General features: G+C 43.3%; 1 protein-coding gene across 2 annotated transcripts in view; it reads right to left on the bottom strand.

Annotated features, from left to right (window-relative positions):
* The window catches only part of LOC128415320 (flavin-containing monooxygenase 3-like), a 34,202-nt gene extending 15,444 nt beyond the window's left edge, over window positions 1-18,758 (bottom strand). Inside the window, exons 1-4 of one of the 2 annotated variants that reach the window (XM_053391386.1) lie at window positions 18,517-18,758; window positions 17,268-17,405; window positions 1,745-1,933; window positions 8-170 (exon numbers count right to left, since the gene is read on the bottom strand). In XM_053391386.1, coding sequence (XP_053247361.1) covers window positions 8-170; window positions 1,745-1,933; window positions 17,268-17,405; window positions 18,517-18,570 — 544 coding nt within the window. In that variant the 5' untranslated portion in view covers window positions 18,571-18,758. Of the gene's footprint in view, window positions 1-7; window positions 171-1,744; window positions 1,934-17,267; window positions 17,406-18,511 lie in introns of both variants that reach the window. The other variant, XM_053391387.1, reaches the window with a different exon arrangement.
* Window positions 18,759-20,457: the final 1,699 nt, after the last annotated feature.

The raw sequence follows: 20,457 nt of genomic DNA, 5'->3' as shown, positions 1-20,457 counted from the left end.
CACTTACCCGGAAAGCTATTCGTTGGAATATTCGGATAGACATGATGTCCGGAGCAAATCATAACAGCATCAAATACGACTGATTCCACCTTCCCATCCTTTTCTATTACGACTTCCCATTGGCCAGAAACAGGGTAATCCGGGCGTTTCCTAATTTTACTCACAAGAGTCTTTGAGGAAATGTTCAAGAAAGTGTATCAGCCTGGTTTAGGCTTGAAAGGTAGACATAATTAAGTAGTGAGTCCAGGGTCCAGAAAGGGCTGTGTCAGGCAGGGCTTATCTAAATGTCACCTGATTGGAGTAAGGGATTTGACAAAAGAATCCTGCATCAGGATCCACACTCTCTTCCTAGTCCTGCGCAAGCTAAAATGCAACCCCCCTTTGGCAGAAAGGCCAAAAGCAGCAGGACAGAGGAAAAGAGCACACAGACACAAAAGTTTAGCCCATGGCAACCATGCTGATAGATTATGGGCTGAACTTGCTCTTCCTGCCTCCACACACAGAACTTCTGGAACCATGTAAACACGGCTTCCTGTGGAGAGATTGCTTCCATCTTCAGATATTTCTAATTTGGGTGCTGGCTGTCTGCTGCTTCTAAATTAACCTCAGCTTAGGCCTTTCCTCTTGGAATGTTCAGGGAGGCAGGAGAGGATATATTGCTTGATTATAGCCTTTCCAACTTGTGTAAACAAGTTCACAATTTAGCAGAGTAACATTCCTCTTTTTAAACTCATAGCGGATGCATTTGCTCAGGCTCGCTAACACCTCTATAATAACTGTTCTGGTATTTCCCCCTTATTCCCTCATAAAAGATAAGACACAACACAGTTTTCTATAAAAGTACACAAAGAGTTTACTCACATTCTGTTCACAATCGGATCCCAGAAGGCAGACTTATCTTAGAAAAGTAACATGGACCCAGAAACTATCTCGTAAGGAGACTGTCCCTTTGTCCTCTCTTGGCTGGAGGCCAAGAGAGCATCTTTGGCTAAGCAGATGTTGCTTCTTTGACAAAAGTAGACACAGAGAGAGAGATGGCTGCCCTGCCATGTGCTTTTGTCATTACCTGCACAGGTGAGGTCACGCCCACCTCTAGTCACATGCAGAGGAAGTCTGTGCCAGCCCAGAAGGAAACAGGAAGTTTACCTGCCGCCTGGACAAACATTCCTCCCCATGTGTAAACATGTTCACTCTAGGAATGTTGTACTTGACTGCTCTTGTGTTTCACATCCCCCATTTCCTCCATGCTTTCCAGGCACAACCTGCACTTTAAAGCTCCATGTCTAAGCGTGCTTTTCCCTTTCCTTTTTTTTTTTTTGCTCCGGAGAGCTCCCCACAAACACCTGCTCTTTACTGCTGAATTGGAGCAAATGACAAACTGTGGAAAAACCCACACTGCCATTGGTTGCGCTTCAGCTTAAATGTGCTCCAGGGCAGAAAAGAAAAAAGAAAGAATGGTTCGACATGGAGCTTTAAAGCATGTGTCTGCAAAGAGCAAAAGCTTACATGTGGATAAGCCCTTAGCAGTTGTCCCATCAAGCTCTGCTTTTCAGCAGCCTGGACCTGAAGAAGAGATCCCAGATCATGGATACTGACATTTTCAAATGCTCTGGAGTGGCTGTTTGCACTCTTGCAAAAAGATTTGCCCTGTTGGGGCTAATTCTTGTATCCACAAATAATTGTCATGGCACACAAGCCCCACGCATACCCACAATCTCCCGTCAGTTAGATTGCAATTTCTTACCTTAAACTTGATGTATTTGACAAGATTGAAGTGTTTGGCATACAACTGGATATATTCTTGAAGCTTGGAGTTGTGCATGTAATTTGGAAATTCCTCTGGGAAAGGGAAGTCTGGGAAGCACATCATTTCTTTGCAAGAGTTGGTGAACACAGAGTGGTAAATACTGGCTCTGCCTTCCTCTGTAGACTCCTAATGGGGAAGGCAAGACAAAGCATGAACAACAGAAAATAAGCACAGCTTCAGGAGGTGAAAATCCTTACACTTAACGTGCAACTGGGATGTTACATGCCCAGCTTTGCTTCCAATACAATACAGTAGATTTCTCATCAGAAGATGAAGGTACTAATGCTATTCTAGGCTGCATCAACAGATGTTGTGAACCACCCTGAGATCTACAGATGAACAGCAATACACAACTTTAATATAGAAAATATATAAAAATAAAGTATAGTGGCCAGATCAAGGGAAGTAATAGTACCACTCAATTCTGCCTTGGTCAGACCACACCTGGAATAAAGTAAAGGTAAAGGACCCCGACAGTTAAGTCCAGTCACGAATAACTCTGGGGTTGCAGCACTCGTTTCGCTTTACTGGCCAAGGGAGCTGGCTTTTGTTTGCAGACAGTTTTTCTGGGTCATGTGGCCAGCATGACTAAGCCGCTTCTGGCAAAACCAGAGCAGCGCATGGAAACGCCGTTTACCTTCCCGCCAGAGCGGTACCTATTTATCTACTTGCACTTTGATGTGCTTTCAAACTGCTAGGTGGGCAGAAGCTTCGACCAAGCAATGGGAGCTCACCCCGTCGCGGGGATTCGAATCGCCGACCTTCCAATCGGCAAGCCCGAGGCTCACTGGTTTAGACCACAGCGCCACTCTGGAATACTGTGTCCAATTCTGGGCACCACAATTTAAGAAGGAATTTGACAAGCTGGAACATGTACAGAGGAGGGCAACCAAGATGACCAAGGGTCTGGAAACCAAGCCTTATGAGGAACAGCTAAGGAAGTTGAGTATGTTTAGCCTGGGAAACAGGAGACTGAGAGGAGATATGACAGCCATCGTCAAATATCTAAAGCGTTGTCCTTTTGGAAGATGGAGCAAGCTTGTTTTCTCCTCCTCCAGTGGGTAAGACCAATGGCTTCAAGTTACAAGATAGGAGATTCCGACTAAACATCAGGAAGAACTTTCTGACAGGAAAAAGAAGAAGAGTTTGTATTTGATATCGCACTTTATCACTACCCTAAGGAGTCTCAAAGCGGCTAACAATCTCCTTTTCCCTTCCTCCCCCACAACAAACACTCTGTGAGGTGAGTGAGGCTGAGAGACTTCAGAGAAGTGTGACTAGCCCAAGGTCACCCAGCAGCTGCATGTGGAGGAGCGGGAAAGCGAACCCGGTTCACCAGATTACGAGTCCACCGCTCTTAACCACTACACCACACAGGCTCTCCAATAAGAGCTGCTCAACAGTAGAAAAGACACCCAGAAGAGGTGGTAGACTCTCCTTCCTTGGAGGTTTTTAGCAGAGGTTGGATGGCCATCTGTCATGTATGATGTACTTGAGATTCCCGCATTGTGACGGTTGGACTAGAGGACTCTTGGGTTCCTTCCAACTCTACAATTCTATGATTCTAATATTCTATGCTGCCTACCTCCTTTCAAAAGTCCAGAACAGATCAGTGGTGAATGGTTGGGATTACATTACACTTTCCATCAATTTTTCCATAAGTGCCCAATGCAAGTGGACACCTTGCTTTTTGGGAAGTCCCAGATTGTATGTAGAGAGCCTACACATGCCCAGCTGGCGTACATTCTGAGCATACAAAGGGGATGCACATTGGTCAAGTCAGGTGTGGGAACAGCAGGCACAACCTCCTGCTCCCCCTGTGTGCTAATAATAATAATAATAATATACCCCGCCTATCTGGCTGGGTTTCCCCAGCCACTCTGGGCGGCTTCCAACAAAATATTAAAATACAGTGGTCTGTTAAGCATTAAAAGCTTCCCTAAACAGGGCTGCCTTCAGATGTCTTCTAAAAATCTGGTAGTTGTTCTTCTCTTTGACATCTGGTGGGAGGGCATTCCACAGGGCGGGCGCCACTACCAAGAAGGCCCTCTGCCTGGTTCCCTGTAACTTGGCTTCTCACAGTGAGGGAACCGCCAGAAGGCCCTTGGTGCTGGACCTCAGTGTCCGGGCTGAAAAATGGGGGTGGAGAGGCGCCTTCAGGTATACTGAGCCGAGGCCATTTAGGGCTTTCAAGGTCAGCACCAACACTTTGAATTGTGCTTGGAAACGTACTGGGAGCCAATGTAGATCTTTCAAGACTGGTGTTTTGTGGTCTCGGCAGCTGCTCCCAGTCACCAGTCTAGCTGCCGCATTCTGGATTAGTTGTAGTTTCACATCATGCTGCTAGCTTGTCTGTATCTGATGTAGGGGAGCCCTACATGTTTCCATCATTTGTTTGTTTGTTTGTTTGTTTGTTTGTTTGTTTGTTTGTTTGCATGCATGTGAGGCAGGGACTCTTGGCCACAGGAAGGAGGAACGGTTGAGACAACCCACTCACATGTGCTTTCAACATGTTATGTGAACCTCTCTAGAGAGATCGTATGCAGTGCTGCAGCATTGGGGGCTCCAGTGAAACCAAAGGGCCTATGCTACTATATGTAGGAGTAACTCAGTTTGAAGAATTTGGAAATCCTAAGCCATATATTGTCATAAAAGGTAAAGGTAAAGGTACCCCTGCCCGTACGAGCTAGTCGTGTCCGACTCTAGGGTTGTGCGCCCATCTCACTCTAGAGGCCGGGAGCCAGCGCTGTCCAGAGACACTTCCGGGTCACGTGGCCAGCGTGACAAAGATACTTTGGTTCCTAAACTGGGGGAGGGGGGAGTTCTCTTGTGGTGGTGTTAGAAGGGGCGGTCAGTACACTTACAAGCAGGGTGGATAAATATCAATGATTTTTTTAAAAAAATCAATTTTTTAATTTAAATTGGATTTTTTAAATAAAAATCGGATTTCTTTCATTTGAATCGGATTTTTAAAATAAAATACTTTTGGAGGGAAAATCTTTCTAAAGATAGTTTTCCATTTAAGTTACATTATATTCCAAAGGCTATTCATCAGGAAATAAGGATTTGGTTTAAGTTTTTCATGTGTGCTAAAACTCAGTCTAAGGCTTTTGTTTTGTTTTTTAAAAAATAGTTTAACCATATCAGTTAACAAACATGGATAGGTATGCTATAATGTTACTGTTTCAGTTAAATAAATTGTTTAAATTGTTATTAAGGAAATGATTATTTTTCTCCTTCCACTAAAGTAGAGCAGAAAAGTTGTCCAAATATAAACAGTGAACTTATTAAACCTCACAATAATTTCATAAGTATCTGTCAATGTATTTCTAATAGTATAACCAAATCAGTGATTTTTGATATAACTGTAAAAACTACTCTGAAAATTTATTATTCCAAAAATGAAACCTTCACCTGGTTGTAAATATTAAGATTATACCAGCAAGAATGAGTCTTTCTGTAAAATAATAATAATGATGATTTAAATCAAGTCTTACAGACTAGTGATTTAAATAGATTTGATTTAAATCAAATCCACCCTGCTGATTCTGAAGCAGGCAGAGCGTTCCTCCTCACATCTGCCAGGACCTGAGTGAGTTAAATGTCCCTGGCAGAGGAACTGCATTGATCCACGCTAGATCACGCTAGCTACACCCCTGTAAAAATGCTTGCAATCAGGGTCATGGCCATGGAACTGCTGACCCCAGCTCTACCTTCCCTCACAACAAGGCCCTAGTGCAAACAGCTCAAGCCTTGATGACTTCGCTTTCAATGCTTACAAAGTTGAGCAACAGGATGACTGTCCATCTCTAGTCCCGGGAAGAGCTAATGGCATTTCTTTATGTGCAGGAGGATTCAAGACGATCCTTTTCTATGGCTGTTCTAACACCAGCTTTGGATCAGTGCCCCAGTGTGGAAATCTTACATGAAACTGCAGGCTACCCACGCACACTTCTGTCTGAGGACTTCCCTACGTTCTCATGTTGAGCTGGGTGGGGCAGAAGGAAGGGGACTCAAATAAAAATTAAAAATAAATTAAAGACATTTTAGTGGCATTAAGGCCATTGCCACTTTGGAAGCAATCTAAAGATTAAGGCAAACTATTGTCTAGGCAGGCGGTTTTTCCGTGTTCTCTTTTCTCGGATTACTCTTCTGTAAATAGTTAAGAATGGTTATATAACAGACAAAAAAAAGCAGTCTATTCACAAGCAAGGAAAAAGGAGAAACCCAGGTGCTTCTTGACTGCTTCTTAACTACACTCTAATTAGCAGGTAAAGAGGCTTATGTGATTTTTGTGGCCTCTCTGGGAATCCTCACAGCACCCAGAGCACATTTTGCTTTTTATTTTATTTTATTTTTGCTTTAAAAGGAGTATGGGTGCCAGGCTCCCTTAAATTCCTAGCTCAAGCGGGTGTTAGAATTTGGTGGGGGTTAAACCGGATGCCGGGACGAGGGTGGCGCTGTGGGTTAAACCACAGAGCCTAGGACTTGCCGATCAGAAGGTCAGCGGTTCGAATCCCCACGACGGGGTGAGCTCAGTCCCTGCTCCTGCCAACCGAGCAGTTCGAAAGCACGTCAAAGTACAAGTAGATAAATAGGTACTGCTCTGGCAGGAAGGTAAACGGCATTTCCGTGCGCTGCTCTGGTTCGCCAGAAGCTGCTTAGTCATGCTGGCCACATGACCCGGAAGCTGTCTGTGGACAAACGCCGGCTCCCTCGGCCAATAAAGCGAGATGAGCGCCGCAACCCCAGAGTCGGTCACGACTGGACCTAATGGTCAGGGGTCCCTTTACCTTTTTAAACTGGATGCCAGATTCCTAACCCAGCTTCCTGTGTTCAGGAACCCACCTGGGGTGATGGGTCATTAGGAGAAGGAAAAAAAACAAAAACATGACAACCGTTAGTAAAGTGAAAGAGAGGGGGCTCTGCACCAGACAGCGAATGGGAGGGAATCCTCGCTCAACTCAGAGTTAGTATGAAAAGAGGCACAAGATCTACCCACCCGGGAAGAATGGCAGATGAAGGTGATGGACTACATGGAACTGGCGGAAATGACTGGCAGAATCCGAGACCAGGGAGAAGAGTCGGCGGAGGAAGATTGGAAGAAATTTACAGACTATTTACAGAAACATTGTAAAATTAATGAATGTTAGAAGGATGTTGGAATGATGTTATGTGACTTTAGCAGGAAGGATATAAAGGATTTGGGAAAAACTGACTGTTAACTGGTGAAAGGAGGGAAAGTAAAGCCACATTATACTAAGATAAATTACAGGACTAAAATTTGAAAAGATGGAAAGGATTTGCTGAAATAGATAATCGATCTAGAATACAAAAAAGGGAGGTGTGAGGAGGTCAAGGAAATAAGCTAATGAAAGATAAGTAATGGGAAGATTTGTTGTATTTTTCTTTGTTTTTTCTTTATTGTTTAATGGATTTTATTTTTCTGTTTTTTCCCCTTTGTATTTTATCTTTTTTTCTTTACCTATTGTGATGTGTTGTATTGTTTTCTGTTTAAAATGATGTTTTTTACTTTTTCTTTTTGTACCCCTTAAAACCTTAATAAATATTATTTTTTTAAAAACAGAGTTAGTATGAAAAGAAAGGCAGAGTTTGAGGCAGAGTTGAGAGTTGGCTGGAATGTGACCTGTAGGATAGAGAGGGCCAGAGCAATGTCTGATTTCTGTTTGAATCCAAGGCTGTGGCTATGGGAGAAACAGGACCCCTTTGAGTTGTCAAGGCTGTGAACCCCTCCATCGCAGACTCAAGTTTTATATATGCATAAATACACCATATATCCTAAAGACAACACAAAGACGCCTAGGACCCTCGTACCTACGGGACCGCCTCTCCTGGTATGTCCCACAGAGGACCTTACGGTCTTCAAATAAAAACATCTTGGAGATCCCAAGCCACAGGGAGGTTAGGCTGGCCTCAACCAGAGCCAGGGCCTTTTCAGTACTGGCCCCGACTTGGTGGAACGCTCTGTCACAAGAGACTAGGGCCCTGCGGGACTTGACATCTTTCTGCAGGGCCTGAAAGACAGAGCTGGTCCACCAGGCCTTTGGCCAAGCCACAGTCTGACCCCCTCTCTCTTCCTGTAATCTTTATAAACTCTAGCCATTAATTTGATTCTGAACTGATTTTAGAATGTATTTCAATTAATTGACTGTGATTTTATGTAAATTGTGCTATTTTTACTGTTGTTAGCTGCTCTGAGCCCGGCTTTGGCTGGGGAGGGCGGGATATAAATAAATTATTATTATTATTATTATTATTATTATTATTATTATTATTATTATTATCCACTGTCCCTCATTCTGAGGAAACCCAATGCAGAATCATAGAATTGGAGGGAACCATGCTGTGGGTTAAACCACAGAGCCTAGGATTACTGATCTGAAGGTCGGTGGTTCGAATCCCCGCGATGGGGTGAGCTCCCGTTGCTCGGTCCCTGCTCCTGCCAACCTAGCAGTTCAAAAACACGTCAAAGTGCAAGTAGATAAATAGGTACCGCTCCGGCGGGAAGGTAAACGCCGTTTCTGTGCGCTGCTCTGGTTCTCCAGAAGCGGCTTAGTCATGCTGGCCACATGAGCCGGAAGCTGTACGCCGGCTCCCTCGGCCAATAAAGCGAGATGAGCGCCGCAACCCCAGAGTCGGCCACGACTGGACCTTTACCTTTACCTTATGAACATACTTTAAACAAACAGGCCTGCAATAATAGTAATAGTATTAGCCACCCATCTGACTGGGTTGCCCCAGCCACTCTGGGCAACTGAACCCCTGGATTCACTTAAAGAATAAATAAATTGGTTGTTATATTGATATATTGGACACTTTTCAATTTCTAGTATGTGAAGGTTAATCTTAGGGACAAGTTACTTAATCTTGTTAGAAGATCAACCATTTCACATCTGACTTCTTTCACAACTCTTGGGTGGATGCCAACTGGACCCGATGATTTGTCTTTTTTATTTTATTTTGTTAGTATGCCCTAGGACTTCATCTCCCTGTTACCACTATTTGACTCCATGGAGGATAGAGAAGTATGTTTAACACATCACAATACCTAACCTATAAATATCATCTTTTACTCTTTTGCTATTGAAATGGAAGGGTACATTTTAGAAACAGTTCACAAAACAGCTGCTCAAAATGCTTGCTTATAAGAATTTGTGGAACGACTCTGGTCATACTTAGACGGTCAACTTTTATTGCAAACCATTCCACTTTAGATGTCAGGTTGGGCCCACATGAGTGAATAGTTCTCTGCTGCTAAAATCCCATTCACATAGAAAACTGTTAGGAATAAGAGGTCCCACCGAGTCTTCTCCCTGACATACTAGCTTTCTATGAGCAGGGACTTTTTGTATACTGGGGGTCCTGCAGCCTGGACCCCTGGCACAGGTTTAAAATGGAGACCTAGGCCTATTTCAGGTGGAGAGAGGCAACAGTTGTTTTCAGAAAGTTGGAGGCAGTTTGAAAGAAGGATTATTGCTTGTATACCAATCCCACTTTCTTCCATGCTAAACAAGTTTTGCAGGGGTTTCAACGGTCTGTAAAAGAAAGATGTATGTTCAGCATGAGAAGCACTGCCTCTCTTAAACTGGAAAATGCCTTAAAACCACATGATTAGAAGCAATAAAGGTTATTCCGGGTTTTGCAACAACCAGCCTTGAGGGCAATAGTCACATTGGCAATGCTATGAAATTCCCTGAACTTATTAACTGTTCTCAGTTGATGCCCGGCCAGTTATGCATTTTACCCTCTGCTGAACTGCTGAACTGCAGCAAAGGTCTCTTGTGTTTGCAGACTAAAGTGACTCCTTGTGCCTTTTTAATCCCCACCAAAAATTGTCCGATGAATCTGGCGCATAGCACAATTGATGGCAAAATAACTCATAATGACAGAACAAGCAACACTTAAGAAGTTTCTTCCGTGGGTTCCTCCATGTTCATCTCCCCAAATTAATTTTTGGAAGTCAAATGCACATTTCCAACAAAATGAGTTGTAAAACAGGTTCACATCTTTTATCAATCAATCAATATGAACGTTTTTTGTAATCATCAAGTTGACACATTTTTACAACTAGATATCTGTGGCGCTGTGGTCTAAACCACTGAGCCTCTTGGCCTTGCCGATCAGAAGGTCGGCGGTTTGGATCTGCATGATGAGGTGAGCTCCCATTGCTCTGTCTCAGCTTCTGCCAACCTAGCAGTTCGAAAGCACACCAGTGCAAGTAGATAAATAGGTACCACTGCGACAGGAAGGTAAACAGTGTTTCCGTGTGCTCTGCTTTCCACCATGGTGTTCCGTTGCACCAGAAGCAGTTCAGTCATGTTGTCCACATGACCTGGAAAGCTGTCTGTGGACAAATGCCAGCTCCCTCGGCCTGAAAGCGAGTTGAGCAGCACAACCCCATAGTCTCCTTGGACTGGACTCAGCCGTCCAGGGGTCCTTTACCTTTACAAGTCAAAATCTCTAAGCATGATTGCAGCTCCCCATGTCTTGTGATTAGATCTAATACCAAACCACATCAGGTCAGATCCGGCCAGCCAAATAGGTTGGGATTGCAGGCTTCAGTCATAAGGAGGGAAATATGTAACAAGCTACAAGACCAGCACATTCGGTCTTCCGGAGGCGGCGCCAACGGCAATGGCGGTCTCCTTCTGAGTAGGAGGAGAAGCTCAGTAGAAAGAGGGTCTGTTCCGCTACGGCGAAGCGGGGACCCGACTAGAAATCGCAGGCAGAAAGAGCCTGCGAGCGTGGGACCCAGCAGGCACCTTTTGCGCCCCCCGTTTTTTGCGAGGGAGCTCCGTAAGGGGCTCCGGTGTGCAGCGGGAGCGGCGCGGTGCTACGGGTCGATTGCTGCGTCTACAGAGCGAAGCCGCGTAGCTGTTGCCGGAGAGCGCTGACCTTCTTCCTTTGAAATTCGGCTTTAAAAAAGAACACCCGTGAGTAGGGGGATTTAAGAAACTCGGATTTGAGAACAAAAAATCTGTGAATTTGGGCTCTGAAGCGGAAAGGTGTAAAAAGGAAGTCCGTCTTTCCGTTTTGTAAAAGATTAAAGCAAAGACCTTTTTGCGCTATTACTTTAATGTGGACTGTAAAACTTCAACTCTAAAGCACCAAAAGAAAGAACTCCCCCGTTAGTGGAGAGGGGGGAAGTTAAGAAAGTGACTGTATTTCTTCTGGGGATCTTCTGGGAACTTAAATAGAATTTTTTCGAACTCTCATGGGAACGGACTGTCAGATTAATGAGGATTGCTACATTTGAGCTCGCATTGACTGTGGATACAGTAAATATTTAAGATCTAACTCTGCAGAAAGTTGTATCTTGAGTTCTATTTGGGCTGAATACTTAGTTTCAACTAAAGAGGGGACACGGAAAGTTACAAAAGACTTTGTTGTTTGGTTACTGAGAACTTTATGGTGGCTACTGTGTCCCCCTAGAGGACTATTGAAGTTAGTATCTGACTGGAGGAATTTTCCACTGCTAACTTTGGGGACTTTCCACTGCAAGGCTTGACTGTGGGAATTGACCTTGACTGAAGATAAAGGGGAATGACTGACCAAAGAGCAACAAGATCCAAGGTCAAAGTGCAACAATCTACTTCAGTCTCCCAGCAACGTAGGGCATCTGTGCCTGGCCTCCCTGTGACTCAGGAGGAAGACCTAGGGCAAATTGAGCCAAAAGGAATGGCCTCAGAAGGGGAATTTACATCTGTGTTGAATAAAATCTATGAAAAATTGGAAGGCCTAAGTAAACAGGTCTCAGATCAGTCAGCTGAAATTAAAGGGAACACAGCTAGTATTAATTCAAATACTAAAGCTATAGAAAAATTGTTGGAGGAATCTGCGACTACCAGGAAAATAGCTGAGGAGGCAAAGGAAAAAGCCGTGGCTGTGGAGGAAGAAATTAAACCAATACGTAAACAGATTGGGGACCACCAGGCCTTATTGTCTATGGTTGAATTGAGAGAGAGGCAGACGAACCTGAGGATCAGGGCGGTGCCAGAACTTGAGAAAGACAACCTGAATGACTATCTCTCACAGGAATTTCAGAAATTCTGGAATTTGGAGCTGGACAAAGATTTTAAGATAGTGAGCGCCTTCAGACTTGGAAGAGGAGGGAAGAAAAACAGGGTGAGAGACTGTTTGGTGACCCTCCGATCGAAAGAGGAACGAGACAAAATATTGAGTGCTCACTTCCAGAAGACCTTAGAGATTAACGAGTCCAGAGTGGAGATTTTTAAAGATATTCCGAAACACCTTCTGGATTTGAGAACCAACTACGGAGACTTGGTGGCCCTGTTGAGAAGGAACACTATTGCTTTCAGATGGGAGTTCCCCCAGGGACTGTCCTTTACGTTTAAGGGGAAAAAGTACAGGATTAGATCAGTGGAAGATAAGGAAAAATTTCTGAGAGATTTTGAAGAAGATTTACAAAAGGAAGCGACAGATTTGCCAAAAGCCTTGAGACCAGGAGCTGACATAGCACCACCACCTTTGGGATTCGACAAAAAGAAGAAGATACCACCGCAAGAACTTGACGAGCTTTTGGGAGCGGCCGGAGGAAACTAAAATAAATACACTATGTCTCTGCAATTACTAAGTTGGAACATTCACGGTTTGAATTCTCCGGAGAAGAGGAGGAAAGTATTTCATATATTGAAAAAGGAACAATTGGATTTAATTTGCCTGCAGGAAACTCATGTGGTAAGGCTCCATAGGAAAGTTCTTATCAACAAAAGGTTGGGTCAAGAATTTATTGCATCTGATAAAGTTAAAAAGAGAGGAGTTGTTATATACGCTAAAGAGAGCCTATCACCGAAATTTGTTTTTAAAGATGAACAAGGAAGGTTTATCGCAATTGAGATTCAACTACAAGGTGAAAAATATCTGATTCTAGGAGTATATGCACCAAATGAGGGGAAATCTGAATTTTTTAAGAAATTGCATGAGACATTGTTGGACTATATGGACTATAACATCATTTTGATGGGAGATATGAATGGAGTGGTATCTACTAATATGGATAAGTCGCAAAGACAGGTGGTAACTAAAGATGGAAGACTACCAAAAACATTTTTTGAATTGACTGACAATATGGATCTGATTGACACTTGGAGAACTAAGAACCCCCTTGGAAGAGAGGGAACATTCTTCTCTGAAGCCAACATGACATGGACAAGAATCGATCAAATATGGATAACTAGAGGACTGGCACCTAAGATTCGAAAAGTGGATATCTGCCCTAAAACTTGCTCCGACCATAATGCAGTAAAGATGGAGATGAAACTAACGCTAATCGGCTCCTTCAGATGGAGGATGAATGACGCCCTGTTTAGAGACCAGGAGGTGATTAAGAAGGCCCAAAAAACATTGAAAGATTATTTTGAGATAAATTTAAACACTATGGTGGAAAAAAGAACAATCTGGGACGCAGGTAAAGCGGTCATGAGAGGGTTTCTGATTCAACAGAATGCAATAAAGAAGAGAATCCAAAATGAGAAGAAAGATAAAATCTTGGAAAAAATAAAAGAAGGAGAGAAGAGATTAAGAGCGAAACCAAAATCCCAAGAAATTCTGAGGGAAATTAAGTTATATCAAGTACAATATATGAGAATGATAAACCAGGAAGTGGAATGGAAAATTAAACAGATGAGACAAAAGTCTTTCGAATCGGCTAACAAATGTGGGAAACTGCTTGCATGGCAGATGAAGAAAAGACAGAAATTAAATACTATTACAAGTTTGGAGGTAAATGGAAAGATTATACAGAACCCATTGGAAATTAGAAACTGCTTCCAGAGATTTTTCAAACAACTTTATACACAAGGGCCACAGAAAGAGGTTGAGTTAGACCAATTTCTGAGGAAAAATGGACTACAAAAAATTTCTCAAGAAAAGAGGATAATGTTGAGTGACAAAATTACAGAACAGGAAGTGGAGGGCGCCATTCGGAATATGCAGCTGGGCAAATCTCCAGGACCAGACGGTTTAACCTCCAATTACTACAGAGTTTTGAAAGATTGGCTAATTCGACCACTAACGGAGGTGTGCAATGAGATATTAGAGGGGAAAAAGGCGCCGGAGTCGTGGCAGGAAGCATATATTACACTTATACCAAAAACTGAGTCTGAAAAGACGCAACTTAAGAACTACCGCCCCATATCCCTTCTTAATGTGGATTACAAAATATTTGCGGACATTTTGGCAAATAGATTAAAGAAAGTACTATTGGAAGAGATCCATAAGGACCAAGCTGGCTTTCTCCCGGGTAGACACTTGTCGGACAATACGAGGAATATAATTAACATTTTGGAGAAGCTGCAAGTGAATATAAACACTAAAGCAGTTTTAATTTTTATAGATGCGGAGAAAGCCTTTGACAATATTTCTTGGAATTTTATGAAGAAAAATCTTCAGGGGATGGGGGTGGGCCAAGGGTTTGAAAACGGTATAAGTGCAATTTATTCAGAACAAAAGGCTAAATTAATTGTGAATAATATGGTGACAGAGGGATTTAAGATAGAGAAAGGCACACGACAAGGCTGCCCAATTTCCCCATTGTTATTCATCACTGTCCTGGAGGTATTATTGAATATGATTAGAAGGGACCGTTTGATAAAAGGCATTCAGGTCGGAGCTAAGCAATATAAACTGAAAGCATTTGCAGACGATTTAGTTCTAACATTACAGGAGCCAGAATCTAGTTCGAAAAGAGTCTTGGAAGTGATTCAAGAATTTGGAAAGATGGCTGGTTTTAAGTTGAATAAGTCTAAAACCAAAGTTCTTGAGAAAAATTTAACACCGATTGAGAAAGATAGGTTTCAGAAGGAGACAGGCCTAACAATAGTAAAGAAAGTTAAATATTTGGGGGTTAATATGACAGCTAAGAACCTAAACTTATTTAAAGATAACTATGAGAAATGTTGGTTAGAAGTGAAGAAAGATCTAGAGATATGGTCAAACTTGAAGCTTTCCTTGTTGGGTAGAATTGCGGCTATAAAGATGAATGTATTGCCAAGGATGTTATTTCTGTTTCAATCTTTGCAAATTTTGGACAAGATGGACTGTTTCAAGAAGTGGCAGAGAGATATTTCTAGATTTGTCTGGCAGGGCAAGAAGCCCAGAATAAAATTTAAAATATTAACTGATGTTAAAGAAAGAGGTGGTTTTGCCCTGCCAGACCTGAAACTTTATTATGAATCGGCCGCATTTTGCTGGCTGAAAGAATGGCTGCTTCTTGAAAACACAGACATTTTGGATTTAGAAGGTTTTAATAATGTTTTTGGGTGGCATGCATATTTGTGGTACGACAAGGTTAAAGCTCATAAGGCATTTAAAAACCATATTGTCAGGAAAGCATTGTTAAATGTCTGGTTAAGATATAAAGACTTACTGGAGAATAAAACCCCAAGGTGGCTGTCACCAATGGAAGCAAAGGCATTGAAAAAGTCCAATATGGAGGCCAAATGGCCGAAATATTGGGAAATATTGGAACAAGAAGGAGATAAACTGAAACTGCAGAGTTTTGAGAAATTAAAAGATAAGGTGCGAGATTGGCTGCACTATTTTCAAATAAGAGAAGTCTATAACTTGGATAAAAAAATAGGCTTCCAGGTGGAAAAATCTAAATTGGAAACTGAGTTGTTAGAATCCAAAACTAAAACACTCTCAAGAATGTATAACTTGCTGCTAAAATGGAATACGCAGGATGAAACAGTTAAATCTGCTATGATTAAATGGGCACAAGATGTTGGTCATAACACTATGTTTGCTGACTGGGAATGGTTGTGGACCACAGGTATGAAATTTACGGCATGTAATGCCCTAAGAGAGAATATTATGAAAATGATATACAGGTGGTACATGACACCAGTCAAGCTTGCAAAAATCTACCACTTGCCTGACAATAAATGTTGGAAGTGTAAAGAAAGTGAAGGAACATTCTTTCACCTTTGGTGGACATGCCCAAAGATTAAGGCTTTCTGGGAGATGATATATAATGAAATGAAAAAAATATTTAAATATACATTCCTTAAGAAGCCAGAGGCCTTTCTCTTGGGCATGGTGGGCCAATTGGTGCCAAAGAAAGACAGAAATTTCTTTATGTACGCAACAACAGCGGCAAGAATTCTCATCGCAAAGTATTGGAAGACACAAGAGCTACCCACCCTGGAAGAGTGGCAGATGAAGTTGATAGAGTATATGGAACTGGCGGAAATGACTGGCAGAATCCGAGACCTGGGAGAAGAGTTGGTGGAAGAAGACTGGAAGAAATTCAAAGACTATCTTCAGAAATATTATAAAATTAATGAATGCTAAAACTGTGCTTGGATTGGCAATAAGTGGTAATTAGTGATAAAAGTTAATAAGATTATGCAAAAAAATAGGTATTGATATGCTTGAAAACATGGATATAGTAAATGTTATGGTATAAAGTTTAACATTTGAAAAAGGGTAAGAATTTGCTGAACTAAATATTTGAATGGGAATACAAAAGGGGGGAGGCGGGAGGAGGTCAAGAACATAAGCATATGAAATTGAGGTTATTTGAAAAATGGATTGGTTTTAACTTTTTTATGTTCAAATTTAATTTTTCTTAATTAGTTGTGCTTTCTTTTTGTATTTTTGGTGTTTCTTTCTTTTTTCTGTAATTTAGGGTTTTTTTATTCTGTGAACTTTTATCTTTCTTTTCTGTAAAACTCCAATAAAAATCTTTAAAAAAAATAAAATAAAAAAAAAACAAATTAATTTTTGGAAGTCAAATGCACATTTCCAACAAAATGAGTTGTAAAACAGGTTCACATCTTTTATCAATCAATCAATATGAACGTTTTTTGTAATCATCAAGTTGACACATTTTTACAACTAGATATCTGTGGCGCTGTGGTCTAAACCACTGAGCCTCTTGGCCTTGCCGATCAGAAGGTCGGCGGTTTGGATCTGCATGATGAGGTGAGCTCCCATTGCTCTGTCTCAGCTTCTGCCAACCTAGCAGTTCGAAAGCACACCAGTGCAAGTAGATAAATAGGTACCACTGCGACGGGAAGGTAAACAGTGTTTCCGTGTGCTCTGCTTTCCACCATGGTGTTCCGTTGCACCAGAAGCAGTTCAGTCATGTTGTCCACATGACCTGGAAAGCTGTCTGTGGACAAATGCCAGCTCCCTCGGCCTGAAAGCGAGTTGAGCAGCACAACCCCATAGTCTCCTTGGACTGGACTCAGCCGTCCAGGGGTCCTTTACCTTTACAAGTCAAAATCTCTAAGCATGATTGCAGCTCCCCATGTCTTGTGATTAGATCTAATACCAAACCACATCAGGTCAGATCCGGCCAGCCAAATAGGTTGGGATTGCAGGCTTCAGTCATAAGGAGGGAAATATGTAACAAGCTACAAGACCAGCACATTCGGTGGACAGATGGGACATTTGTCCCTGAATACACACTCACCGTGAACCGCCACAGTCCCCCAATGCCATCACTCCTCTCAAAGCAGGTAGGCTCCAGTCCTTCATCTAGGCAGCACTTGATGGATGCCAGTCCACTCACTCCTGCTCCAATAACTGCTACTGTTTTTACCATGGTCACCTAGAACAGGGGGAATTGTACAGGTCCTTCCTCAAAACCAGTTAAAATCATCATCATCATCATCAACACCTCCCCCCTTTATTTCATTAAAGAATAGTACAATAAAACACAACTTCAGCATATTCCGTTTGCCCCAGTGATGCCAACCCACCATTATGACTCATTTGGTGTACCAGTGTAAACTCCCCATGAACCACCCACCCCTCTCTGTTTTCCCCCACCCCAAGGACTACTTGAAATCCTTGGGAACCAAGAAATCTAAAACAGATGAAATAGAAAAAAGGATAAAATAAGGGGAAGCAAAAATACAGAGAAAAGAAAGTGTATCTCCTTTGCCATTTTATATGCAGTATGAGTCTCCAAAGATGCCCCAAAAGGAACTTGGGCTCCCATGCTAAATGATTTTCCAAACCCCGACACAACTCACAACCAAAAAGCTCGTCCTTGCCTCCGTGAGCATTCACACACACCCTTGCAAACCGGGACCATACACTCACAGCATGAATGCAAAGTTTCCCCACCTCTTGGAAAGCCTGTCCTCCTGACTCTAAAACGACCAGTTGGCATAGTTGGCATTCCCAGCCTGGCTAGGCTCCCAGTGAGCTAGCTTCCCACCACTGCAAACATGTCCTGCACCATTTCTTTAAAAAATAATTTTTATTTTAAAAAATTTCTTAGGTTACAAAAAGGTTATGTGGACCCTCTCTTTTCTTTTCAGGTCTTTTCTGCAGATCAGTTCCATTCAATGTGAGAAAGGGAGGACACGGCCGCTGAAAAGTGCCTCAAAAAGTCCACAGCAGAGCAAGGCTTATACTCCCCTCACATTTTTGGTATTAGGGTTAGGCTACCCCTACTCAAGCCCTAGAGATGCCATGGGCTTGGAGAAGCCCCTGTGGCTACAGGGCTTTGAAACACGAGCATCTGTACAAGCAGCAGAGCTGCTTACACGAACCTTGCCCTTTCCTCCAGCTGCAGCCTGTTAGGCTGTAACTACAACAGAATGAGGATTTGGCAGATGCAGAATCAGTGAGTCTGGGGAAAGATACTGCGATTGTCCACCCTGCCAATTCCAGCTCTACTTTCCCTTATGCTGCCACTAAAATCACCTTACTTTTCCTTGTTTGCTGCTCCTCTTCTTCCAGTCCTGCCAGCTCCCTGTCCGCATGCAAGTGGGATTCGCCAGAGAAGGTGAAACTTCTCCCTCTTAGCTTTGGAAATGTGGGAGGAGTTTATTTGAAAGCCAGGAGGCACGACATACATTATCTGGGCTGATTCTGGTCCTACATCCATTCCCTGTCCTCAGGAAAATGTTGATTTGGATAGTAGCTCACTTCTGCCTCAAGTCCTGTACAGGCGTATTCTAGCGCTGCCATATTTTGAAGAACAAAAAAGAGGGCAGATGTGCCAGGACACATTTATAGGTGGGCTGGGGGGGAGGAAGGGGAAAAAAGCAGTACTAGCGTGTGTGTGCAGTAAAAGACAAAAAGTGTGTTGAAATATTTAATAATGGTAATAAAAATGAAAGTTAAAAATAAAAATGAGGGGGCAATAATTAAGAGGTGTCAGCGAAAGCAGAGTAGAAAGAGAAATGGAGAAGGGGATTAAAGAGAAAAGGAAGGGGGGAATGGCTAAAAATACAAAAACGAACCAAAAAAAGCTGTGTGTGTGTATATATATAATCAGGATGAGGATGGTTATTGCCGTATCTGGAGGCTGGAGCTGTTCCTGAGGGCTAGGACTGCATCATTGAGGGAAAGCTCTCGTCAACTCAGGCCTCCCAAGCAGTGGTGGAGGAAGGGGGTGCGGTAGGCACGGTCTGCCCCAGGTGTCACCACTGAGGTGGGTGACTAAATGCCGGGCGGCACTCACCGCGGGGCCTGCAGCGCGCCCAAGCCATGCGTCTCTCCTGGAAGAGATGCGGTGGCTTCGGTGCACGCAGGCTCCGTGCTGCCCAAACAGTCCGCCCACTGCCACCCCTCCAGCTGTGGGGTGGCTGAGTGGGAGGAGGCAGGCAGACTCCCAAGGCCCTGCAGTGTACCCCGCCGCTGGGCACCCCGCCCCAGGCACCCGAGTATTTTCCTCCGCCACTGCTCCCCTGTGGGTGCTGCCATTTTTAGTCTGCTCTGCACTCACCCACCTAAATAGATAAATAAATAAATGCGAGCAAACCAAGCAATCCAAGGCAAAACAAAACAAATTACTCATTGGTTGGGCATGGAGAGTGGGTCTGATCCGCAGCAGCAGGCTCCTGGGGCTTAGCTGTCCGGGGATCGATGCAGCAGCTGTGGTCCTGGGGGAACACGAGTGGCACTGTGGTCTAAACCACCGAGCTTCTCGGTCTTGCCAATCAGAAGGTCGGTGGTTCGAATCCCCACAACAGGGTGAGTTCCCATTGCTCTGTCCCAACTTCTGCCCACCTAGCAGTTCAAAAGCACTCCCGAAAGTAGATAAATAGGTACCGCTGTGGTGGGAAGGTAAACGGTGTTTCCGTGCACTCATGGTTTTCCGTTGCACCAGAAGCAGTTTAGTCAAGCTGGCCACATGATCCAGAAAGCTGTCTGTGGACAAACGCCATCTCCCTCAGCCTGAAGTGAGATGAGTGCCGCACCCCATAGTCGCCTTTGACTGGACTTAACCATCCAGGGGTCCTTTACCTTACCTTTACCTGGGAGAAGCAGCACCAGGAGCCACTGTGCTCCCTCTGCCATACATCACAGGTCTCAGCTCTCGGTCCCTGGCTTTGTGGCACTGGGTTGGCAACCCTAGCTGTTCACATCTTTCCTTACTTTCTTTACTAGGACATTGGTAGAAATATAGATACATAAAATAAATTATGGCATCTTTCTGTTTGTTTGCTGAAAGAAGGTAGAATTCCAGGAGGGCACTGAGTAATTTTTTGTCTTTCTGAAAATGGGGCGGTAAGCCAAATAAGTTTGAGAACCGTTAGGCCACATGATGGCAGCTAGGGGGTGACATTTCAGAGTAGGTCTGGACACACATAATGATGCATGTTTGACCAGACTGTTTTGCTAAATTGCCTGCTTCAGCAGCC

This window comes from Podarcis raffonei, chromosome 6 (assembly GCF_027172205.1).
Source record: "Podarcis raffonei isolate rPodRaf1 chromosome 6, rPodRaf1.pri, whole genome shotgun sequence".
In the NCBI taxonomy this organism is placed as follows: Eukaryota; Metazoa; Chordata; class Lepidosauria; order Squamata; family Lacertidae; genus Podarcis; species Podarcis raffonei.
Note: the sequence above shows the minus strand (reverse complement) of the source record. Positions and strands in the feature narration are given on the sequence as shown.